At 38.9% G+C, this 22,040-nt stretch overlaps 1 protein-coding gene across 1 annotated transcript in view; it reads left to right on the top strand.

Annotated features, from left to right (window-relative positions):
• MYO3A (myosin IIIA) overlaps positions 1–22,040 on the top strand; it is a 184,318-nt gene that overhangs the window by 47,887 nt on the left and 114,391 nt on the right. Inside the window, exons 8-9 of the mRNA XM_059909139.1 lie at positions 1,911–1,976; positions 4,796–4,951. Coding sequence (XP_059765122.1) covers positions 1,911–1,976; positions 4,796–4,951 — 222 coding nt within the window. The remainder of the gene's footprint in view (positions 1–1,910; positions 1,977–4,795; positions 4,952–22,040) is intronic.

Here is a 22,040-nt window from a genome sequence, read left to right as displayed (position 1 = left end):
GTGTGGTCCTAATGCCTATAGAACACTGAATCATATGTACAAAGCCCTGGTGGGGTGTGGTTCCGGTCCTAAAGAAATGATGCCAGTATGACCTATTCATTTCCAAATAGATCTGTTTGGAATATTTGGCATGTCATTAAATTAGTATAGGACCAAAGCATTTGAATTTGTTTTTAACCTTACCTTGGAGTTTTCTGTCCTGTCTATATGTTCTGAATTATAATACCTTAGAGATAGATCATCCTTTACATAACAATTTCAATGTATCTCTCAGGTCTTACTGTTTGTAAAATATAGTGCTTATTTGGTAAGTGGGGAAGCGAGATTACAAAAAAGAGCAGAGGGAATTCCCTGGCGGTCCAGTGGTTAAGACTCACTCTGCGCTTCCACTGCAAGGGGCGCAGGTTCGATCCCTGGTTGGGGAACTAGGAACCCGCACGCGGCACCGTGCAGTCAAAAAAAAAAAAAATTAGGCAGAAAACCTGCTCTATACCAAGTCAGACATTTCATTAAATTTGAGGAAAACAAAAAAATCTGTATATCCTAATTCCTGCTGTCGTTCAGTACGTAAGATGAAGCACTGTTCTTCCTGAGCCATTTAAATTACGGTTTAAATGACCATAGTTAGCCTAGTGTTACTGCTGTTGGTGACGGTACCACATGGAGGAAGGATGCTACTGTTGATACGTATCGTACCTATGAGCAGGGTACTGCTGGAAGCTGCGCCATCTTAGTTATTCCTTATTACGTCTACCACCAGTATTTCTCTGAAATGGAATTCTAAGAATACTGACTGTAGAAATAATGAGAAAAAAAGGGGGATCTGAAAAGCTACCCGGTTCTGAATGTCCTAACATCATCAAAACCTTGTTATACTCAACGAAACCGATAAATCTCTTAGAAAGGAAATTTTCAGGAGAACAAGAAGCAAAGCAAGATTGTTGCAGAAAAGAATTACTTCTTTTAATGTGCAAATCAGCAATCTTCAGATAGTCCTAGGATTGTAAAATGAGCTTTAGGCATGATCTAGGGTAGGTGAGTAGCTGTACTTTTCTTTAATGAGCCTGTACAGACTGTACATTAATTTTGTTATAAGCTATTTAAGGACTAATGCAGAGCTGAAGACAAAGTATTTCCACTCCACTAATGAAAACAAGGAGCTGTTGGAATTAACATAAAGCAGTACTTCAGCAAATTCAACTATCATGGTTGATCAGTGTTGCTTGATTACAGTTAGATCAGCCTCATTTTCAAATGATGTTCCTTTGTATTCATGAACATACCAAAAAAAGAAAAGATTCGTTCAGCTTAAAATGAAAGGAATTAATAACAGAATCTTCTAAGTGGCATTCAGAGCTTTATTGCTAATCATATTTTCCAGTTCCTTACTTTTGTAACCTTGTTTCTGGCCCCCTACCCAGTAACAACAGAACAAGTCGTAAAGGCATTCTACTATAAAGGACCCTCTATGCTGCAGTTTCCTCCATATTCTGAACACTTCTCCTTTCAGGTCACCTCTGTGTATCCTGAATATTCCTCAGAGATTTCTGCTGGACTCAAAAGAAAAAATCTTTTCCCCAGTAGTCATTGTTTCTATTTGGCTAAGTATTTATGTTTTCCTCTAGGGCTCTCAGTTCAAAGCAAGAAGCTTCTTTCAAAGAAGAAAAATAATCAGCTAGAAAAAATGCATCATATATTAAGTGCTTTCAGAGAAACAAGGAAACTGTCATTCCATATAAAGAATGATTAAAAACTAATTATCTGTCTTTAAATTGGAAAATGATGGTAATGCTTGATTATACCTGGCAGAATCTCAATGCAGCAATGCATTAGCCTGCCTGGTTCTGCCTCTTAATTTTTATCGTTACTGACCAATGTGCACAATCCAACCTTGTATCTTATTTTTCTAGGAATCCACCCCCAAAACTGAGGCAGCCTGAGATATGGTCAGCAGAATTCAATGACTTCATCAGCAAGTGAGTAATAATAGAGTCTTTTAAAAGAATTAACGAGATCCCGTCCTGCTGTAACTTTGAGATGTGCTTTTTATAACAATTCCTCTGTGCTTCTGAATCTCCTCCTTATCTATTAAATGGCCCCAGAAGTTTCCACGATTTTCTTCAAAACAAGCTTTTGTAGCGTCTTCTGAATGTTCAGTGAACCCATTATTGTTCTGATAATGATCTCAGGGTCTTGTCCATTCACTTATCGATAGCTGTGCTTCTGCAGACGTTGCATCGTCCATGAACCCGTTCATCTGTCCACCTGCCCTTTGCAGCCTCACCCTCGGCATGTCCCACCTTCTCACCCATCGTCTGTTCAGTCCGTTTCTTAGCCCTTCATTTATCTGCATCGCTAATTCCCATCACAGGGAAGTTGTCATTGCACTTGGTGAGTCAGATAATCGTACAGATAAAATGCTTATACGTTTGAAGTTCACTTTTAATTTGACAGATATTTAGTACAAGTGCAGTGCCTCCAGACAATTGACTAGAAACTATGAGTCAGCCATTTCTAAATCTGTCCATGAACTTTTTTCTCAGTCTTTATCATGACTTCACCTTGAGAAAATAAGGGAAGGGGTGAATGCAAGTTGTAAGTGGGAGAGAGGGGTCATTAAGCTTTGATGTGTCAAAGCTCACTCAGAAAATGTAAAGAGGGCAAAAAAGTAGAGGAACCGGTCATCCTTGTCCATACTGCTATCACTGGTTTTCCTACCAAGAATATCTGCTTGTTTCTATAAAGAGAGTTATTTAAGGGTTATGAAAATACAAGAAAGATCGATAATCTGCTTTTTCTTTTAGTTTTCACTTAAATAGTCTTTACTGAGTATGTACTATGCACTGCAGAATATTTAATAAACTGCAGTCGAATTTCACAGACCTCTCAGGAGAATCGGTAGCTTTTTTTTTTTTTTTTTTTTTAAAAATTACTTATTTATTTATTTATTCATGGCTGTGTTGGGTCTTCGTTTCTGTGTGAGGGCTTTCTCTAGTTGCAGCAAGTGGGGGCCACTCTTCATCGCGGTGTGTGGGCCTCTCATTATCGAGGCCTCTCTTGTTGCGGAGCACAGGCTCCAGACGCGCAGGCTCAGTAATTGTGGCTCACGGGCCCAGTTGCTCAGCGGCATGTGGGATCTTCCCAGACCAGGGCTCGAACCCGTGTCCCCTGCATTGGCAGGCAGATTCTCAACCACTGTGCCACCAGGGAAGCCCCGAATCGGTAGCTTTGAAGGGCTCCCCACGATTCAGTCATGCCCCGTGTCCACAGGTCCTTCCACGTGGATCCTCAATGGGACTTGGTGACTTTGACATACTCGGCACAATGTCATCTCTGAGCAACATTTCCTGGTTTCCCCCAAGCAGTTAGGACTCTGCCCTGGGAGCTCTCCCATCCTTTGTTCCTCTTCCTCTAGTAGCATTTCCTCTTTTATTTCACTACCTGTTTAGAGGTCTTTCTCCCTCACTAGCCAGTAAACAACTCCAGGGCACCGAATGTGCCTTACTTGTCACTGTAACTCTGGTGTCTAGCAGAGTGGCTGGTACACATCAGCTATCTGATAATGTTTTACCTGAATAAAATAACCTCCTATGTGACTAAACTCAATACGTAGATATGAGTGCTGCAGGTGGCAGAAATCGACACATTCTCTGAAACTAAATGAAAACTAAGAGCACTTGTTCTTATTTTCAGACACTGTCATCCTCATTCCTTAGCATCTTTTAGCATCCCTGGGTAGTATCTTTTTAGGTAAGCCCAACAGAATAAGTTGCCAAATTCTCATCCCAGGGGGATTAACAATGCAGATGAGAAATGGCATGGGTCAGATCAGGCATGGGTTCCTTCTTCTTTTTTTCTTTTTTTCTACCCCCAAATGACAGCCCCACTCTGACCAATTTTCTCATAATCATAGATCCTCAGAACCTCAGGGTTGGAAGGGTATGCAGAGCGTAAATCCTTCTTGAACGTGTGCACCGAGGGGCCATCCAATCAGTAAACCCCTAATAAAAATAATCCTACTTCCCAATATGGTCCTTTCCATCTTTGATAAGCCAAACTATCAAAAAGTTCTCCCTTATACTGAGCAGAAATCTGTGTCTGTCTTCATTCTCCCCATCGATCCTAGATTTTTTTGTCCCTTGTGACTGAAAACTAGTCTAATCCCTCTTCCAAATATCTGAAGACAGTGGGTTAAACATCCAGTGTTTGTTCCAGTGTTCCTCCTGTGATGCCGTTTCAGGTGCTCTCACCTGGTTGATCCTACCGAGAGGTGTGGTACGCATTCGTACTTCTCCTGGAGGACCTCAAAAAACATCCACTGACATGGGATTTAAACATCCTCAGCACATAAGCCCTCACAGATGAGTTAGCGCTTTTATCACGTAGGAAGAAATAGATCAATTGAGAAACATTTAAACGCATTAGGGAAGGGAAACTGAAAAGTTTGTTTTAATTCTAGGTAAGCATTAAAACTGTAATGACTGCATTGTTGTTTATCTTTAGCTACTGACTTGTAAAGGAGACTTTGCAACGGAGCCTGAGTTCAGTTATCACTGCAGTAATGCTTACTGGGAGGCTAGGGAAGGGGAATTTAGTTGGAAGTTGGTATCACTACGGCGTAATCTCTCACAGATTAATTCATCATATTACAGTTCTGACATTGAGATGTGCTTCCTGGGCTGAGCATCGATGAAGAGCATCATTCCATTGTGTTAGAGCAGTTTTTAGGACTGTGAATGATAAATGCAAAACTCTAACTTATCTAATAATGGCATGTTCCTTTTTGCCAGTGCAGGTGCTTGACTAAAGATTATGAAAAGCGGCCAACAGTGTCAGATCTTTTACAGCATAAATTCATTACTCAAGTTGAAGGTAAAGATGCGATGTTGCAAAAACAACTCATGGAATTCATTGGTATTTACCAGTGCACGGGAGGCTCAGAAAAGGCCAGGTAATTAAATAGCATCTTGACTCCAAAATCCAAAGATCATCTAAAGAGTCTGACAATTTTATAATGCAATGGTTGTTAAGGTGAGAAAAGAACTCCCTGGTTTAATGATTTAAATTCCCTGGTTGTGGTTTGGAGATAAAGCGGTATTTGAATGAAAAGTGAATGTCACATGTTGAGTTGCATCCTGATATGGTAAAATTACTGGCAGCATTTCTTTTTCTTTCTTTTTGAATTTTATTTAATTTATTTTTTTTATACAGCAGGTCCTTATTAGTCATCCATTTTATACACATTAGTGTATACATGTCAATCCCAATCTCCCAATTCATCACACCACCCCCCCGCCCCCGCCGCTTTCCCCCCTTGGTGTCCATATCTTTGTTCTCTACATCTGTGTCTCAACTTCTGCCCTACAAAGTGGTTCATCTGTACCATTTTTTTAGGTTCTACATATACGCGTTAGTATACGATATTTGTTTTTCTCTTTCTGACTTACTTCATGCTGTATGACAGTCTCTAGATTCATCCACATCTCCACAAATGACCCAATTTCATTCCTTTTTATGGCTGAGTATTATTCTATTGTATATATGTACCACATCTTCTTTATCCATTCGTCTGTCCATGCGCATTTAGGTTGCTTCCATGACCTGGCTATTGTAAATAGCGCAGCAATGAACATTCGGGTGCATGTGTCTTTTTGAATTACGGTTTTCTCTGGGTATATGCCCAGTAGTGGGATTGCTGGGTCATATGGTAGTTCTATTTTTAGTTTTTTAAGGAACCTCCATATTGTTCTCCATAGTGGTTGTATCAATTTACATTCCCACCAACAGTGCAAGAGGGTTCCCTTTTCTCCACACCCTCTCCAGCATTTGTTGATTGTAGATTTTCTGATGATGCCCATTCTAACTGGTGTGAGGTGATACCTCATTGTAGTTTTGTTATGCATTTTTCTAATAATTAGTGATGTTGAGCATCCTTTCATGGGTTTGTTGGCAATCTGTATATCCTCTTTGGAGAAATGTCTATTTAGGTCTTCTGCCCATTTTGGGATTGGGTTGTTTGTTTCTTTAATATTGAGCTGCATGAGCTGTTTATATATTTTGGAGATTAATCCTTTGTCCGTTGATTCATTTGCAAATATTTTCTCCCATTCTGAGGGTTGTCTTTTCGTCTTGTTTGAAGTTTCCTTTGCTTTGCAAAAAGCGTTTAAGTTTCATTAGGTCCCATTTGTTTATTTGTGTTTTTATTTCCATTACTCTAGGAGGTGGATCAAAAAAGATCTTGCTGTGATTTATGTCAAAGAGTGTTCTTCCTATGTTTTCCTCTAAGAGTTTTATAGTGTCTGGTCTTACATTTAAGTCTCTAATCCATTTTGACTTTATTTTTGTGTATGGTGTTAGGTAGTGTTCTAATTTCATTCTTTTACATGTAGCTGTCCAGTTTTCCCAGCACCATTTATTGAAGAGACTGTCTTTTCTCCATTGTATATCCTTGCCTCCTTTGTCATAGATTAGTTGACCATAGGTGCATGGGTTTATCTCTAGGCTTTCTATCCTGTTCCATTGGTCTATATTTCTGTTTTTGTGCCAGTACCATATTGTCTTGATTACTGTAGTATAGTCTGAAGTTAGGGAGTCTGATTCCTCCAGCTCCGTTTTTTTCCCTCAAGACTGCTTTGGCTATTCGGGGTCTTTTGTGTCTCCATACAAATTTTAAGATTTTTTGTTCTAGTTCTGTAAAAAAATGCCATTGGTAATTTGATAGGGATTGCATTGAATCTGTAGATTGCTTTGGGTAGTATAGTCATTTTCACAATATTGATTCTTCCAATCCAAGAACATGGTATATCTCTCCATCTGTTAGTATCATCTTTAATTTCTTTCAACAGTGTCTTTTAGTTTTCTGTATACAGCTCTTTTGTCTCCCTAGGTAGATTTATTTCTAGGTATTTTATTCTTTTTGTTGCAGTGGTAAATGGGAGTGTTTCCTTATTTTCTTTTTCAGAATTTTCATCATTAGTGTATAGGAATGCAAGAGATTTCTGTGCATTAATTTTGTATCCTGCAACTTTACCAAATTCATTGATTAGCTCTAGTAGTTTTCTGGTGGCATCTTTAGGATTCTCTATGTATAGTATCACGTCATCTGCAAACAGTGACAGTTTTACTTCTTCTTTTCTAATTTGTATTCCTTTTATTTCTTTTTCTTCTCTCATTGCCATGGGTAGGACTTCCATAACTAGGTTGAATAATAGTGGCGAGAGTGGACATCCTTGTCTCGTTCCTGATCTTAGAGGAAATGCTTTCAGTTTTTCACCATTGAGAATGATGTTTGCTGTGGGTTTGTCATATATGGCCTTTATTATGTTGAGGTAGGTTCCCTCTGTGCCCACTTTCTGGAGAATTTTTATCATAAATGGGTGTTGAATTTTGTCAAAAGCTTTTTTTGCATCTATTGAGATGATCATATGGTTTTAATTCTTCAGTTTGTTAATATGGTGTATCACGTTGATTGATTTGCATATATTGAAGAATCCTTGCATCCCTGTGATAAATCCCACTTGATTATGGTGTATGACCATTTTAATGTGTTGTTGGATTCTGTTTGCTAGTATTTTGTTGAGGATTTTTGCATCTATATTCATCAGTGATATTGGTCTGTAATTTTCTTTTTTTGTAGTATCTTTGTCTGGTTTTGGTATCAGGGTGATGGTGGCCTCGTAGAATGAGTTTGGGAGTGTTCCTTCCTCCGCAATTTTTTTGGAAGAGTTTGAGAAGGATGGGTGTTAGCTCTTCTCTAAATGTTTGATAGAATTCACCTGTGAAGCCATCTGGTCCTGGACTTTTGTTTGTTGGAAGATTTTTAATCACAGTTTCAATTTCATTACTTGTGATTGATCTGTTCATATTTTCTATTTCTTCCTGGTTCAGTCTTGGAAGGTTATCCCTTTCTAAGAATTTGTCCATTTCTTCCAGGTTGTCCATTTTAGTGGCATAGAGTTGCTTGTAGTAGTCTCTTAGGATGCTTTGTATTTCTGTGGTGTCTGTTGTAATTTCTCCTTTTTCATTTCTAATTTTATTGATTTGAGACCTCTCCCTCTTTTGCTTGATCAGTCTGGCTAATAGTTTATCAATTTTGTTTATCTTCTCAAAGAACCAGCTTTTAGTTTTTTTGATCTTTGCTATTGTTTTCTTTGTTTCTATTTCATTTATTTCTGCTCTGATCTTTATGATTTCTTTCCTTCTGCTAACTTTGGGTTTTGTTTGTTCTTCTTTCTCTAGTTCCTTTAGGTGTAAGGTTAGATTGTTTATTTGAGATTTTTCTTGTTTCTTGAGGTAGGCTTGTATAGCTATAAACTTCCCTCTTAGAACTGCTTTTGCTGCATCCCATAGGTTTTGGATCATCGTGTTTTCATTGTCATTTGTCTGTAGGTATTTTTTGATTTCCTCTTTGATTTCTTCAGTGATCTCTTGGTTATTTAGTAACGTATTGTTTAGCCTCCATGTGTTTGTGTTTTTTACGTTTTTTCCCTGTAATTGATTCTTAATCTCATAGCATTGTGGTCAGAAGAGATGCTTGATATGATTTCAATTTTCTTAAATTTACTGAGGCTTGATTTGTGACCCACATTGTGATCTATGCTGGAGAATGTTCTGTGCGCAGTTGAGAAGAAAGCGTAATCTTCTGTTTTTGAATGGAATGTCCTATAAATATCAATTAAATCTATCTGGTCTATTGTGTCATTTAAAGCTTGTGTTTCCTTTTTAATTTTCTGTTTGGATGATCTGTCCATTGGTGTAAGTGAGGTGTTAAGGTCCCCCACTATTACTGTGTTACTGTCGATTGCCTCTTTTTTTAAAAAAAAAAAATTTACTATTTTATTTATTTATTTTTGGCTGTGTTGGGTCTTTGTTGCTGCGCACAGGCTTTCTCTAGTTCCGGCGAGCAGGGGCTACTCTTCATTGAGGTGTGCGGGCTCCTCATTGCAGTGGCTTCTCTTGTTGTGGAGCACGGGCTCTAGGCATGAGGGCTTCAGTAGTTGTGGCACGTGGGCTCAGTAGTTGTGGCTCACGGGCTCTAGAGCGCAGGCTCAGTAGTTGTGGCGCACTGGTGTAGTTGCTCCACGGCATGTGGGATCTTCCTGGACCAGGGCTTGAACCGGTGTCCCCTGCATTGGGAGGCGGATTCTTAACCACTGCACCACCAAGGAAGTACCCCCGATTGCCTCTTTTATAGCTGTTAGCAGTTGCCTTATGTGTTGAGGTGCTCCTATGTTGGCTGCATATATATTTATAATTGTTATATCTTCTTCTTGGATTGATCCCTTGATCATTATGTAGTGTCCTTCCTTGTCTTTTGTAACATTCTTTATTTTAAAATCTGTTTTATCTGATATGAGTATTGCTACTCCAGCTTTCTTTTGATTTCCACTTGCATGGAATATCTTTTTCCATCCCCTCACTTTCAGTTTGTGTGTGTCCCTAGGTCTGAAGTGGTTCTCTTGTAGACAGCATATATATGGGTCTTGTTTTTGTATCCATTCAGCGAGCCTGTGTCTTTTGGTTGGAGCATTTAATCCATTCACGTTTAAGGTAATTATCGATATGTACATTCCTATTACCATTTTCTTAATTGTTTTGGGTTTGTTTTTGTAGGTCCTTTTCTTCTCTTGTATTTTCCACTTAGGGAAGTTCCTTTAGCATTTGTTGTAGAGCTGGTTTGGTGGTGCTGAATTCTCTTAGCATTTGCTTGTCTGTAAAGCTTTTCATTTCTCCATCGAATCTGAATGAGATCCTTGCCAGGTAGAGTAATCTTGGTTGTATGTTCTTCCTTTCCATCACTTTAAATATATCGTGCCACTCCCTTCTGGCTTGTAGAGTTTCTGCTGAGAAATCAGCTGTTAAGCTTATGGGAGTTCCCTTGTATGTTATTTGTCATTTTTCCCATGCTGCTTTCAGTAATTTTTCTTTGTCTTTAATTTTTGCCAATTTGATGACTGTGTGTCTCGGCGTGTTTCTCCTTGGGTTTATCCTGCCTGGGACTCTCTGCGCTTCCTGGACTTGGGTGGCTATTTCCTTTCCCATGTTAGGGAAGTTTTCAACTATAATCTCTTCGAATATTTTCTCAGGTCCTTTCTCTCTCCCTTCTTCTTCTGAGACCCCTATAATGTGAATGTTGTTGCATTTAATGTTGTCCCAGAGGTCTCTTAGGCTGTCTTCATTTCTTTTCATTCTTTTTTCTTTATTCTCTTCTGCAGCAGTGAATTCCACCATTCTGTCTTCCAAGTCACTTATCCATTCTTCTGCCTCAGGTATTCTGCTATTGATTCCTTCTAGTGTATTTTTCATTTCAGTTATTGTGTTGTTCATCTCTGTTTGTTTGTTCTTTAATTCTTCTAGATCTTCATTAATCATTTCTTGCATCTTCTCGATCTTTGCCTCCATTCTTTTTTTCCGAGGTCCTAGATCATCTTCACTATCATTATTCTGAATTCTTTTTCTGGAAGGTTGCCTATCTCCACTTCATTTAGTTGTTTTTCTGGAGTTTTATCTTGTTCCTTAATCTGGTACATAGCCCCCTGCCTTTTCATCTTGTCTGTCTTTCTGTGAATGTGGTTTTCCTTACACAGGCTGCAGGATTGTAGTTCTTCTTGCTTCTGCTGTCTGCCCTCTGGTCTGGACTTGCTTAATTCTGGTGACTGGGAAGTCCAAGATCAAGGCACTAGCAGATGTGGTGTCTGGTACCCACTTCCTTGTTCATGGAGGGAGAGAGCTGGCAACATTTTTTAAACAGCCTCATCAGAACAAAGAATGTAAACTCCAGTAGATGATTAGTATTGGCTTATATTTTCTTGTATTTGTCTCCTCTTCTGTGAAGTAAGATACCTTAGATTTGAGATTTAAAATTGAATGTAACACTTGAAATAGTTTTTTACACTATTATTTTTTGGTATCATTTTCCCTGGTTGAATTATATTCAAAAATCATTTTTAATACTTTATTTATACTTCCTATTTTGATTTTTAATGATCTATTATGTATAGTTTTTATAATGTTGAATATGTTTACTTATAGATAGTATATATGTTTATTTTAGGAAATTTAGAAGTTACACAGACGTGTACAACATAAAATCAATCAATTATAACATTTTAATCTATAACCTTCTAGTATCTTATGGATGGAAATACATTTAAAAACCTAATTGGAATATATGTGTCCTGGAGCCTGCTTTCTTTCACTGACTAGCGAATACCCATGTCTTTAAATATCCTTCTACCACAAATTTAAAAAAATTTTTATTTTTTATTGGAGTATAGTTGATTAACAATGTTGTTTTAGTTTCAGGTGTACAGTAAGGTGATTCAGTTATACATATACATGTATCTATTCTTTTTCAAGTTCTTTTCCCATTTAGGTTATTACAGAATATTGAGCAGAGTTCCTTGTGCTCTACAGTAGGTCCTTGTTATCTGTTTTAAATATAACAGTGTGTACATGTCAATTCTAAACTCCCAATCTATCCCTCCTTCCCACCCTTCTGCCCTGGTAACCATAAGTTCCTTCTCTAGGTCTGTGCGTCTGTTTCTGTTTTGTAAATAAGTTCATTTGTATCATTTTTTTTAGATTATGCATATAAGAGGTATCATCTGATAGTTGTCTTTCTCTGTCTGACTTACTTCACTTAGTATGATAATCTCCAGGTCCATCCATGTTGCTGCAAATGGCATTATTTCATTATTTTTAATGGCTGAGTAATATTACATTGTATATATGTACCACATCTTCTTTATCCATTCATCTGTTGATGGACATTTAGGTTGCTTCCATGTCTTGGCTGTTGTAAACAGCGCTGCAGTGAACATTGGGTTGCATGTATTCTTTCAAACCATGTTTTTCTCTGGATATATGCCCAGGAGTGGGATTGCTGGATCATATGGTAGTTCTATATTTAATTTTTTAGAGAACCTCCATGCTGTTCTCCATAGTAGCTGTACCAATTTACATTCCCACCAACAGTGTAGGAGGGTTCCCTCTTCTCCACACCCTTTCCAGCTTTTATTTTTTGTAGACTTTTTGATGATGGTCATTCTGACTGGTGTGAGGTGATATCTCATTGGAGTTTTAATTTGCATTTCTCTAATAATTAGCAGTGTTGAGCATCTTTCTCATGTGCCTCTTGGTCATCTGTATGTCTTCTTTGGAGAAATGTCTATTTAGATTTTCTGCCCATTTTTTGATTGGGATGTTTGTTTTTTTTGATATTGAGCTGTATGAGCTGTTTGTATATTTTGGAGATTAATCCCTTGTTGGTCACATTGCTTACAAATATTTTCTCCCAATCTGTACCACAAAGTTTTAAATTGCTGTACAACATTTTCTTGCATGACTATTCAATGATTGATTTAAATAACCCCCTATTATTGGGCATTTAGGTCATTATTAATTATTTTTAATTCTAATAAGTAACACTGTAATGAATAGAGTTGTATACAAATCTCTTACTATTTCCGTAAGATAAATTCCTATAGATCGTATTGTTAAGTCGAAGAATAGTCTTTTGTAATTTAAGTTTATTCATGAGAATCCTATTAATTGCATGTCAGGAGCATATCACTGTTTAGGGAGCTGGGAGAAGTGGGTAGAAAATAGGGCATGACCTAAAAAGCAGTTATATTTGAATTCCTGTTGTGGTTTAATATATTTAATTCCTATTTCTTTAATGCCTACTATGCGCAGGACATTGTATTAAGACTTTATATCATGTGATTTTACAACAACCCTGAGGGAAATGTTTTATGATCCCCCATTTTCACAGCAAGAAGAACTGAGGTTTGCAGAGGCTAATTAACTTGTACAAAGCAGCACAGGTAATGAATGATTTAGCAGGGATTCAAATCCTAATCCCAATGACAAAGCTTTATTCCCATGAATGGCCAATGATTGCAGCCAATTTTGAGTCCTTGCCTAAGTGAGTTTACAGCCTTGCTGGAGAGACCTTCAGTGAGGAAAAATTTAAGTTGTGAGTACAACAGAGTGCCAGAAAGAAGGAACTGGGCATGTAGTTTCTAGTGAGGAGGTGGTTGGTTGTGGGTTCATAATGCCCATCTTTGTATCTTTGTGTGGGTATAGCTCCACAGTCTGCTACAATCTCATCCTTCCCAAAGCAAATGGATAAACAGCAAGCAAACAAACAAATAAAAAAAACAGAGATTGAGGTGTACCAATATTGTATAGGGTGTCCAGTGTCAAGAACTGTGAAGGATCTGAGCTTTTATCCTACTTGCAAGCTAATAAGTTGACCTGCCAATTTCATGAATGCTGGCAGAAGAGACCCTTGATCAGAGACAGAGGCCTTTATTATGCACAGTTAAGCCCACAGCATGAATTTTACATTCATGTTGGTTGTCCTTGCCCCGTAAGTCCTAGGGGTGATGTGGAATGGCCTTGGTAGATGGTGTATACACAGTGGGTTTGCCTCACAGTTTGGGAACCCTGAGCTTGAGAAACTCTAATCTTTTAAAGGGGTGGCTAACAAATATGCCTAAACTTTGCCCTGGAGCAGACTTTATCTTTACTATTCCGGACAGCAAACAAAACTTCCATGTGTCCTGGAGGGAGACACTATCTTTATATATATGTTTGTATAGCAAACACGGCAAATATAGTCTAGAACAAAAGCTAATACAAAACATGAAGAAATGTGAGAGACTCATGGAGAATTGCCTCCCAACATTCAAGCATTATAAGAATGGTTGAACTACACAGTATTTAGATTAAAAGCCTGGTGCTCTAAGTTCCAGTGATTAAAAAAAGTTATTGAAAACTACTATATATTGGACACTGTGTTAGCCTAAGCTCAATACTTCTGTTTGAGTCACAAAATATATTCTTCTTTATCCAGTTAAGAATTCAGAATATGCTTTCAATATGAGAACTCAAGTCTTACTCAATTATGGAAAATTTTCAGTCATTATTCCTTTAAATATTGATCGTCTCTCATTCTTTTTATTTTCTGCTCCTAAGAGATAAATATTGGAATGTCCTACTTTACCTTAAATGTCTTATAATTTCTCTTTCATGTTTGTCATCGGTTTATCAGTCTCTGCTGCATTTTAGATAATTTCTTCAAAATTGTTTTCCAGTTCACTAATTCTCTCTTAGACTAGGCCTAGTTAGAGCTATCCTTACATACTGATTTTTCATGTCGATATTTCTGTGTTTTTCATTTCTAGAATTTCTCACTGTTTTATTTTTTTAGCCATTTATTCTTTCATCATATCTGACTTTTATATCTGGCCATTCATATCTGGCTAATTTCTTTGTCTTTTTTGTGAATGTCATTCTTTCCTTTTTCTCTTGATCTTACACTACTTAGCAGTCATTTCTGGATTTGCATTTTAACAAGATTGAAATGTCCTGATGAATGAGTTCATTTGTTTCCTCAATATGTGGTTTCCTTCTGTGGTTTAGAATTTTAGTTTGCTCTCCCATCTTTATTTTATTTTTTAAAATATTTTATTTATTTTTAAATATTTCTGTATTTTCTTTATTTTTTTGCCTGCGTCAAGTCTTAGTTGTGGCACGTGGCATCTTCGTTGAGGTGTGCGGGATCTTTCGTTGCAGCGCATGGGCTTCTCTCTCGTAGTGGCATGCAGGTTTTCTCTCTCTAGTTGTGGCGCACGGGCTCCAGGGCACATGGACTCTGTAGTTGTGGTGTGCAGGTTCCAGAGTGCGTGGGCTCTGTAGTTTGCGGCACACGGGCTCTCTCATTGAGGCGCGTGAGCTCAGTAGTTGTGGCGTATGGGCTTAGTTGCCCCACGGCTGTGGGATCTTAGTTCCCCAACCAGGGATTGAACCCACATCCCCTGCATTGGAAGGTGGTTTCTTTACCACTGGACCACCAGGGAAATCCCCACTCTCCCATGTTTAATAGGTGATGTTTTGTTTTGTTTCTTCCCCTATTTTGGAGGTTTTGCCTTTGCTGTAATCCAGCTTCAAGTGCCCCCAGTCCAAAGCCTTTCTGTCCATCACGACTTTGAGGATATTGCAGATCTAGTCACTGAGCCAGTATGAAGTAGACCGCATGTCTCTGCCCTGTCCTGCCATCTTAGGTACCTGGTTCCATAAATGGAAGAAGGTGCAGAATTTTTTCAGTCTTCTCTCTCCAGGCAAGGCACACATTCAGTTCCATTCTGTCCACCAAGCACAGGTCAGGGCTTTCGTTCTGCTTCCTTCCCTTCCAGGCCTATTCTGCCTATTTCTAGTCCTGGACTTGGAGTCATCTATGGTTTCTGCTCTCTTACCCAGTGTGTATCTCATCCATTAGGTCCACTATAACGCTCACCTGGTTTTAGAGAATGTCTTTGTCGTTTTAATTCTTTTTAAAAATATTTAAAAATATATTTTATCTTTCAAAAGTGAATGTTTGGAGGGGGTGGAAGTGGAGCTGGAATCATGAACCCACAGCACCGTTCGACCACAGATCTGTGACCTTATAGGAGGGGGAAGGAAAATGCTCTCAGCATTTTTATACTAGTTCCAAAGTGTGAGACATACTCAGGGAAATGAAAAGAGGGTCTGGGATGCTGCTGGCACCACCTTAGGCAAAAATAACGCTCTTTGAGATCATGCAAAATTATTTGATTTGTCATAGTTCCTAACATCGATAACATTGATCCAAAACCCAACTGTACTAAATCAGTATACCTAAATCTAAGCTGACATTTTTTGGTATGTGATACTAACCTTTGGAATTGGATTGATGCATATGCTTGGCAGGATAAATATTTTTTTATTCACAATTCAGTTTTAAAGTTGACTTTCCTATAAATTGAATACAAACTGAGTTCTTTAAATTTCTTGATGATGGGGAGGGGGTGGTGTTGGAAGCTAGTGTGGAATGAAAACAAGAACTCTCTATTCTAAGTTAAGGCCTGAATAGAACAAACAAGTCACTCTAATAACTTACCTGTTCTGAGGAATCAAGATGCATATGAATATAGCAACCACTCCTATGACAAACTCCTCAACTGTGGGAACGCATTTTTCATAAGAGTTAAAATTTGTGATGTTAGTATGCAGGCTGGATCAGTGAAAAACTTGAATTATAAAGTATTTCAAAAAAAAAGTTTTACTCTTGAATCCGGATTTAAAAATACTCAATTATCCGATTTAATGGGAATAGGTAAAAGTCATTTGTAATTGAAATGTACTCTTCAGCATTCTTGACTAAAAACAGTACATGCCAACTTAAGAAGAAAAGCAATTTTGTGAAAAATACTGGGTGGCTCAGAGAACTGAGAGGGAGGCAGAGAGGCAGGCTTAGAAGCAAAGGAAGCAGGGTGCCTCAAGTATCCTTTCTTAAGAACTACCTGCCAAGAGGCTGCCACTGATACCCACCCCCAGCCCTGTAACATTTCCTGCAGCAAAGCAGCACTGGTTTCTTGAAAGCCACAAGCACCTCAAAGTATTTGTAAACTCATCTTGAGCTTTGTGCCACTCGCTCGATGTTCTAAGTTCCCTACAGGACCATTGCTCCCCCAGGCTGAGGTCACGGGCCCGGCTGTAGGTGAAAAACGGAGTGAGAAGCACTAGGTCCTCCCTCACTTCCGGTTTCCAGGTGAGAGGCAAAGTCCTTCCTCAAAGCATTTCAGAAGGAATTTCCCCCCGAAGAGGAAAGGTGTTTTTAGCTGCGGAAGCAGTGAATACCCATTATGTGGAATATGCAAACAGGATCCTAAAATTCTTTTATATACCTTGAACATTTACCTACAAATATTATTTAAGTAATGATTTGCGTACCTTGTAAATAAAGGAAAAACCTAGCCCAGTATCTACTCGAATGATAATAAATTCCCAATTAAAATTCCTTTTTATGGGGAGTTCCCTGGCGGTCCAGTGGTTAGGACTCAGTGCTTTCACTGCTGTGGGCCTGGGTTCAATCCCTGGTCGGGGAACTAAGATCCTGCAAGCCACGTGGCATGGCCATAAATAAATAAGTAAATAAATAAATAAAATTTCTTTTTATGGTAGTTATACTATATATTAACGTTATCTTTTAAAATTTTTCGTGTTTTATATATATACAAAGCAAAATAACTTGATACCCTTAATATTGCTAGTGGTGATTATCTTTGATATGTATAAATTATGTTTTACATGTAATTTTATAGAAGCAAAAAGGAATATTTATAAGAATTTAGTAACTCAAACAGTTATTTCTTGGGCCAAAAATAATGGCTGTATTTGTGGTGCTGCTCTAATCATCCCACTTGTCCCAGCATATATGATTTTCAAACCAGGATATAAGGCAAATTTGAGACATATCTCAAAGGATTAACAGATGAAAGACAAAATTTAAAAATTGTCTAACCATCAGTGCTAAAAGTGCCTGGTTCATGCTGTCAATTCTTTATTTAGGTGTGGGACTTTATGTAATATACATTCACTAGAATGGGATTTTGATTTTAAAAAAAAAATGAAAGAAGGAAGCAGAAAAATCAATAGGAAGTAATAATAGGGTTCTTTCAGTGCGGTACAGTGCACAACCCCATATTACTTTCTATTTTCTGGGCAAGATAATTTTCCTCTAATGGCTGTGACTATGTCATGGTGAGAGTTATTCACCCTTTGGAATGTTTACTCCTTCATACACAGGACTTCTCGAAAGCTATCCTGGCTGCTCTCATAATAACTCCTTTTAATTCCCATCTCCACATGACTATTTCAAAGATGCTTGCTTCAAACTCAACCTGTCCAAAATGGAGCTTAATGCTGTCCCACCCCCAGTTAGTTCTTTGTCCCCTTTCTTTTTAGTAGTACCACCACTCATCCCATTATGCCCACCAAAATCTAGGGATTATCTTATCTTTTCTCTCCTACTTTGCATTTTCAGTCCATAGCAAGGCTAAATTTCTTACAGCCCCACTCAACGCATTACCAATGGTGATACAGTTCTTGCTACCATAGAAATGATGGATTGAGACAACATTCACTTTGTCTCTGTATCAACTGAGGCCATTGTGTAAAGCTCTGGACGAGGTGTTACACAAGGGTCTGACAGCTGAAGCAGCTGCAGACTCCGTGCTCTGAGTTGTCTGTCTTGGACAGACATTGCCACCAGCTCATGCCTGGATGAGACCTTTTCTCCTAGATTTCACACAGATAATTCTTTGCCTCCTTACTTTGACCAAGATACTGAAGAAAAGGTCTTCCTTTTTAATTTAAAAACAGCGTGTAAATAACCATTATACAAAGTAGGAATTTTCAGTCCCATAAAAGGAATAAAAATTATGTCCTGTGAGAGTTTGGAGGAAGCCGATAGTACTTCCACTAGCAGGGACAAGAGGGCTTATCCAGGAAGCGGCCTTTAATCTGCACTGCAGGGGAGAAGAGGACTTAATCCTGTGAAAATAGAGTTACCACTGGATGAACAGTATTGCTGGAAGGACCAGCCTGAGCAAAATCATGAAAACAAGGAGATATGCTCACATTTAATCAAAGCTGTAAGGAGGAAAACTCAGAAGCAGGATTGGAGAGACACGCAGAGACCAGACCACAGAGAGCAGTGAAAGTCAGGCTGAGCAGTTTGGCCTGTGTCCCTGACAGCCCCGCTAGGGTGTAGCCCTAAGTCACCTGTGTCCTGCTGTGCACCATCCTTCATTGGTTCTAAAAGGTAAACTATGGATACACCAAGAATAATTTTGGATGCATTTTGCTTTTCTCCCGTATTTCTTCCTAACTTTAAACTATGATTATTTTTTCGAAAATGGGGGAAGTCAGTCTGTCCCCATCATGTTTAATTATCAAAGCAGTTAGTGGCTATTGTTTGGATATTTTGAAATGAGGAACCTGTTGACATATATACTTATTTGTATGTTTTTGTGGGATGTTTTAATTGGTGTGTGTGTGTGTCTGTGTGTGTGCGCTGGTGGGCACATGTGTATGCATTCTTCTATTCTAAGTACATTTTATTTTGGAAAATTCTAATCTTAATTTGGCCAAAATAAGGGGGTGAAGCAGTTGTCCATGTGAAATCCAGGAGAAAAGGTCTCATCAAGGCATGAGCTAGTGGCAGTGTCTGTCTAAGATCGATAACTCAGAAAGAGACTGATGAAACTCTGGGAATGTAGTAAGGACCCGTCTAGGACCAGGAAATTTAGAAAAGAAATGATCACTTCTCCTTCCTTACCTGAGATATTTCCTTATGCCTTTATTCACCACTTCCCCTTCTGGATAAGCTCCTAAATAAGAGCCAAATAGCTTTTAAACATGATCTCCAAGAATTTTATAAGGAATAGATGATTGAATCAGCACTCCCTGGAGAGAAGACTGTTATGAGCATATTTGTTCCTAAGTAGCAATAAATAAAGGAATTCAAATAAACAGGAAGAGGCAGTTGCTCACAGATCTTTTTTTTTTTTTTTTTACTATACCCTCTCCTTTCCTGAGTTCTTTTGTTATTCTCTTGGATAGATAAATTGCATCATCTCATGGTTATTTCCAGAAAGCCTCAACCCCTAGCTTCTTGCCTGTTGAGATTGAAGCCTAGTTTAGTTAGGTAAAACATACTTAGGCTAGTGTTTCTTTTCCTCTAAGTATTACATGCATTGTTCTACCATCTCTTTGGCAGAGTGTATTGCTGCTGAAAGAACCAGGGCGATGAGATTTCTCCCTGTGCTCATGACTGGCTGCTTCTGCAGGGTGTCCATTAGGCTTTCAGTAGTTTCACCCGGCTGTGTCTTCGGGTCAGTCCTTCCGTATCAATTTTGCCTGTACCCTGTGGTGTGCGGCAGCTGACTACCACTGGCTCAGGAGAGCAAATGGGGTCTTTGTTCTTTTCTTTAGTTTTGTGTGCTCAGACCATACACTTACCACATCTGTGACCTCAGTCATGTATATTCTGCGTCTTGTTGCTTTTCTGTCCTGACTTTCCTGCATTTCTTTTCTGAATTCAACTGACTGTTTTTATCTGTTGCATTCTTATCTCTTCATTAAAGCTTTGTACCCTCTCCTGAAGATTTTTCTCTTTTAATGAGACATCACGTAAGAAATGTCTTTGAGGGATGGGGACCTTTTCGTCTGGACTTTTCCCGTGATTCTTTCTCATGGTGTACGCTCTTCATCTGTCTGTTGCTTATAATCCTTAACTCTTCCTCCTCCTTTTTTTTTTTTTTTCCTTTCCAATTTGGATACCTCTTATTTCTTTTTCTTGTCTAATTGCTGTGGCTAGAACTTCCAATACCATGTTGAATAAAAGTGGTGAGAGTGGGCATCCTTGTCTTGATCTTGATCAGCTTTTTATCATTGAGTATGATGTTAGATGTGGGTTTGTCAAATATGGTCTTTAAGATGTTGAGGTATGTTTCCTCTATACCTGCTTTGGTTGAGAGGAAAGAAGTTTTTCTTTGTTGAGAGTTTTTAATCATAAATGGATGTTGAATGTTGTCAAATACTTTTCTGCATCTGTTGAGATGGTCATAAGATTTTATCTTTTGTTCTGTTAATGTGGTGTATCACATTGATTAATTTAGGAATTTTAAACCATCCTTGCATCCCTGGAATGAATCCCACTTGATCATGTTGTATGATCCTTTTAATGCATTGTTGAATTTGGTTTGCTAATATTTTGTGGAGGTTTTTTGCATCTATGTTCATCAGGGATATTGGCCTGTAATTTTTTGTGTGTGTGTGGCATCTTTGTCTGGTTTTGTTGTTCTGATTGGATGATTTCCACTAATTGCTTATCCATTCTTCTGTATCATCTAATTTGCTATTGCCTCCTCCTTTTTTTAAACTACAAGTATGTGGTGGTGAATCTCTTCTCAGGTGGGACTGGGAACAGCTCTTGTTCTAGCAAAACAAAAAGTGGGAGTGATGGAAGAATGATTTGGGAAGGCTTAAGCTGAATTAGGTTGATTCTCTTGAACATCCTCTTGCACATCTCCCCTCAGTTTTGAACCCTGAAGAAGTCAGTGTACAGGGCCACTAGGTGGTACGAGCCCAAGTAGCACCATTCACATTGTATTCTCTGTGGCTCACAGCACAAACCCATTCATGACTCTCATTCTCTATCATAATGAAGCAACTGTCTCTTCTCTTACCTTCATCCTGCCTACCCCTGGCCACTGGCCACCCCTCTGCTGGACAAGTATGTGATAGGTCACTGTCCCATGGTCTTCTCCACCCCGTTGCTCTTTTGCATGTTGACCTGGGTCTCATCAGGACCCTTTCCCACTTCCGGCATGGCCCACCCATGCCCCCAGAACTGATAGCTCCAGGCAAGGGCTCATCGGATAGGCTTCTCAGGGCTGTGCACTTTTTTTTTTAAGTGTCTGTAGTTACTGACTGAAGTGTAAATAATTATGTGTTGGTTCTCGGCTTCCGCTCTCATTTCAACACAAATTTCACAGTATTTGACAGTTGTGCTTTATAGATTGTGGTTTGGGACTGTGGCCATTTCTGTTTCTCATAAAGGAGACTTTTGTCAACTTTCCATTCTTTTTGTCGTTTTGTGAGTCTTAAGGGAAGGGAACAACTACTTTACCCTGTGATCTTTAACTTGAAGTAACTCTCACCCACTTTCTTAGTAAAGTAGGACAGGGTATGATGGATTAGAGACAGTCACAACTTTTTGACAATTCTTGCATGAAGAGCTGGAGTCTGTGTTGCCTGCCCTTGAACCTGCCATTTTTTGTGACTTCCTTGGTCAGTAGAATATAGCAGAAGGAATGCTGTGACGTTTTTGAGCCTAGGCTTGCTGAGGAACACTGAGCAAGCCCAGCCTGGCCGGCAAGGCCTCCATGTGCTGAGGGGGCAGCAAGGGTTCCCAAAGTGACCAACAGGTGTCAACCACTGATATCCAGCTGAACAAGAGCTGAGTCACCGTGGTGTCTGGCTGAAGCAGACTTGTCCACGAACACTTGTGAGACATAGTGATGGGGACTTTCTAGGCCACAGGAGTCCTACATTAGCATGTACAGTCAGTGAGCAAGAAAAATTTGATTGCTAGTGTTAATGACCCCTACTGTAGCCGTAAGTGGAGTGCAACAGGCCGCACTGTACAACTCCAGGAGACACTG

This window comes from Balaenoptera ricei, chromosome 2 (assembly GCF_028023285.1).
Source record: "Balaenoptera ricei isolate mBalRic1 chromosome 2, mBalRic1.hap2, whole genome shotgun sequence".
Lineage (NCBI taxonomy): Eukaryota > Metazoa > Chordata > Mammalia > Artiodactyla > Balaenopteridae > Balaenoptera > Balaenoptera ricei.
Note: the sequence above shows the minus strand (reverse complement) of the source record. Positions and strands in the feature narration are given on the sequence as shown.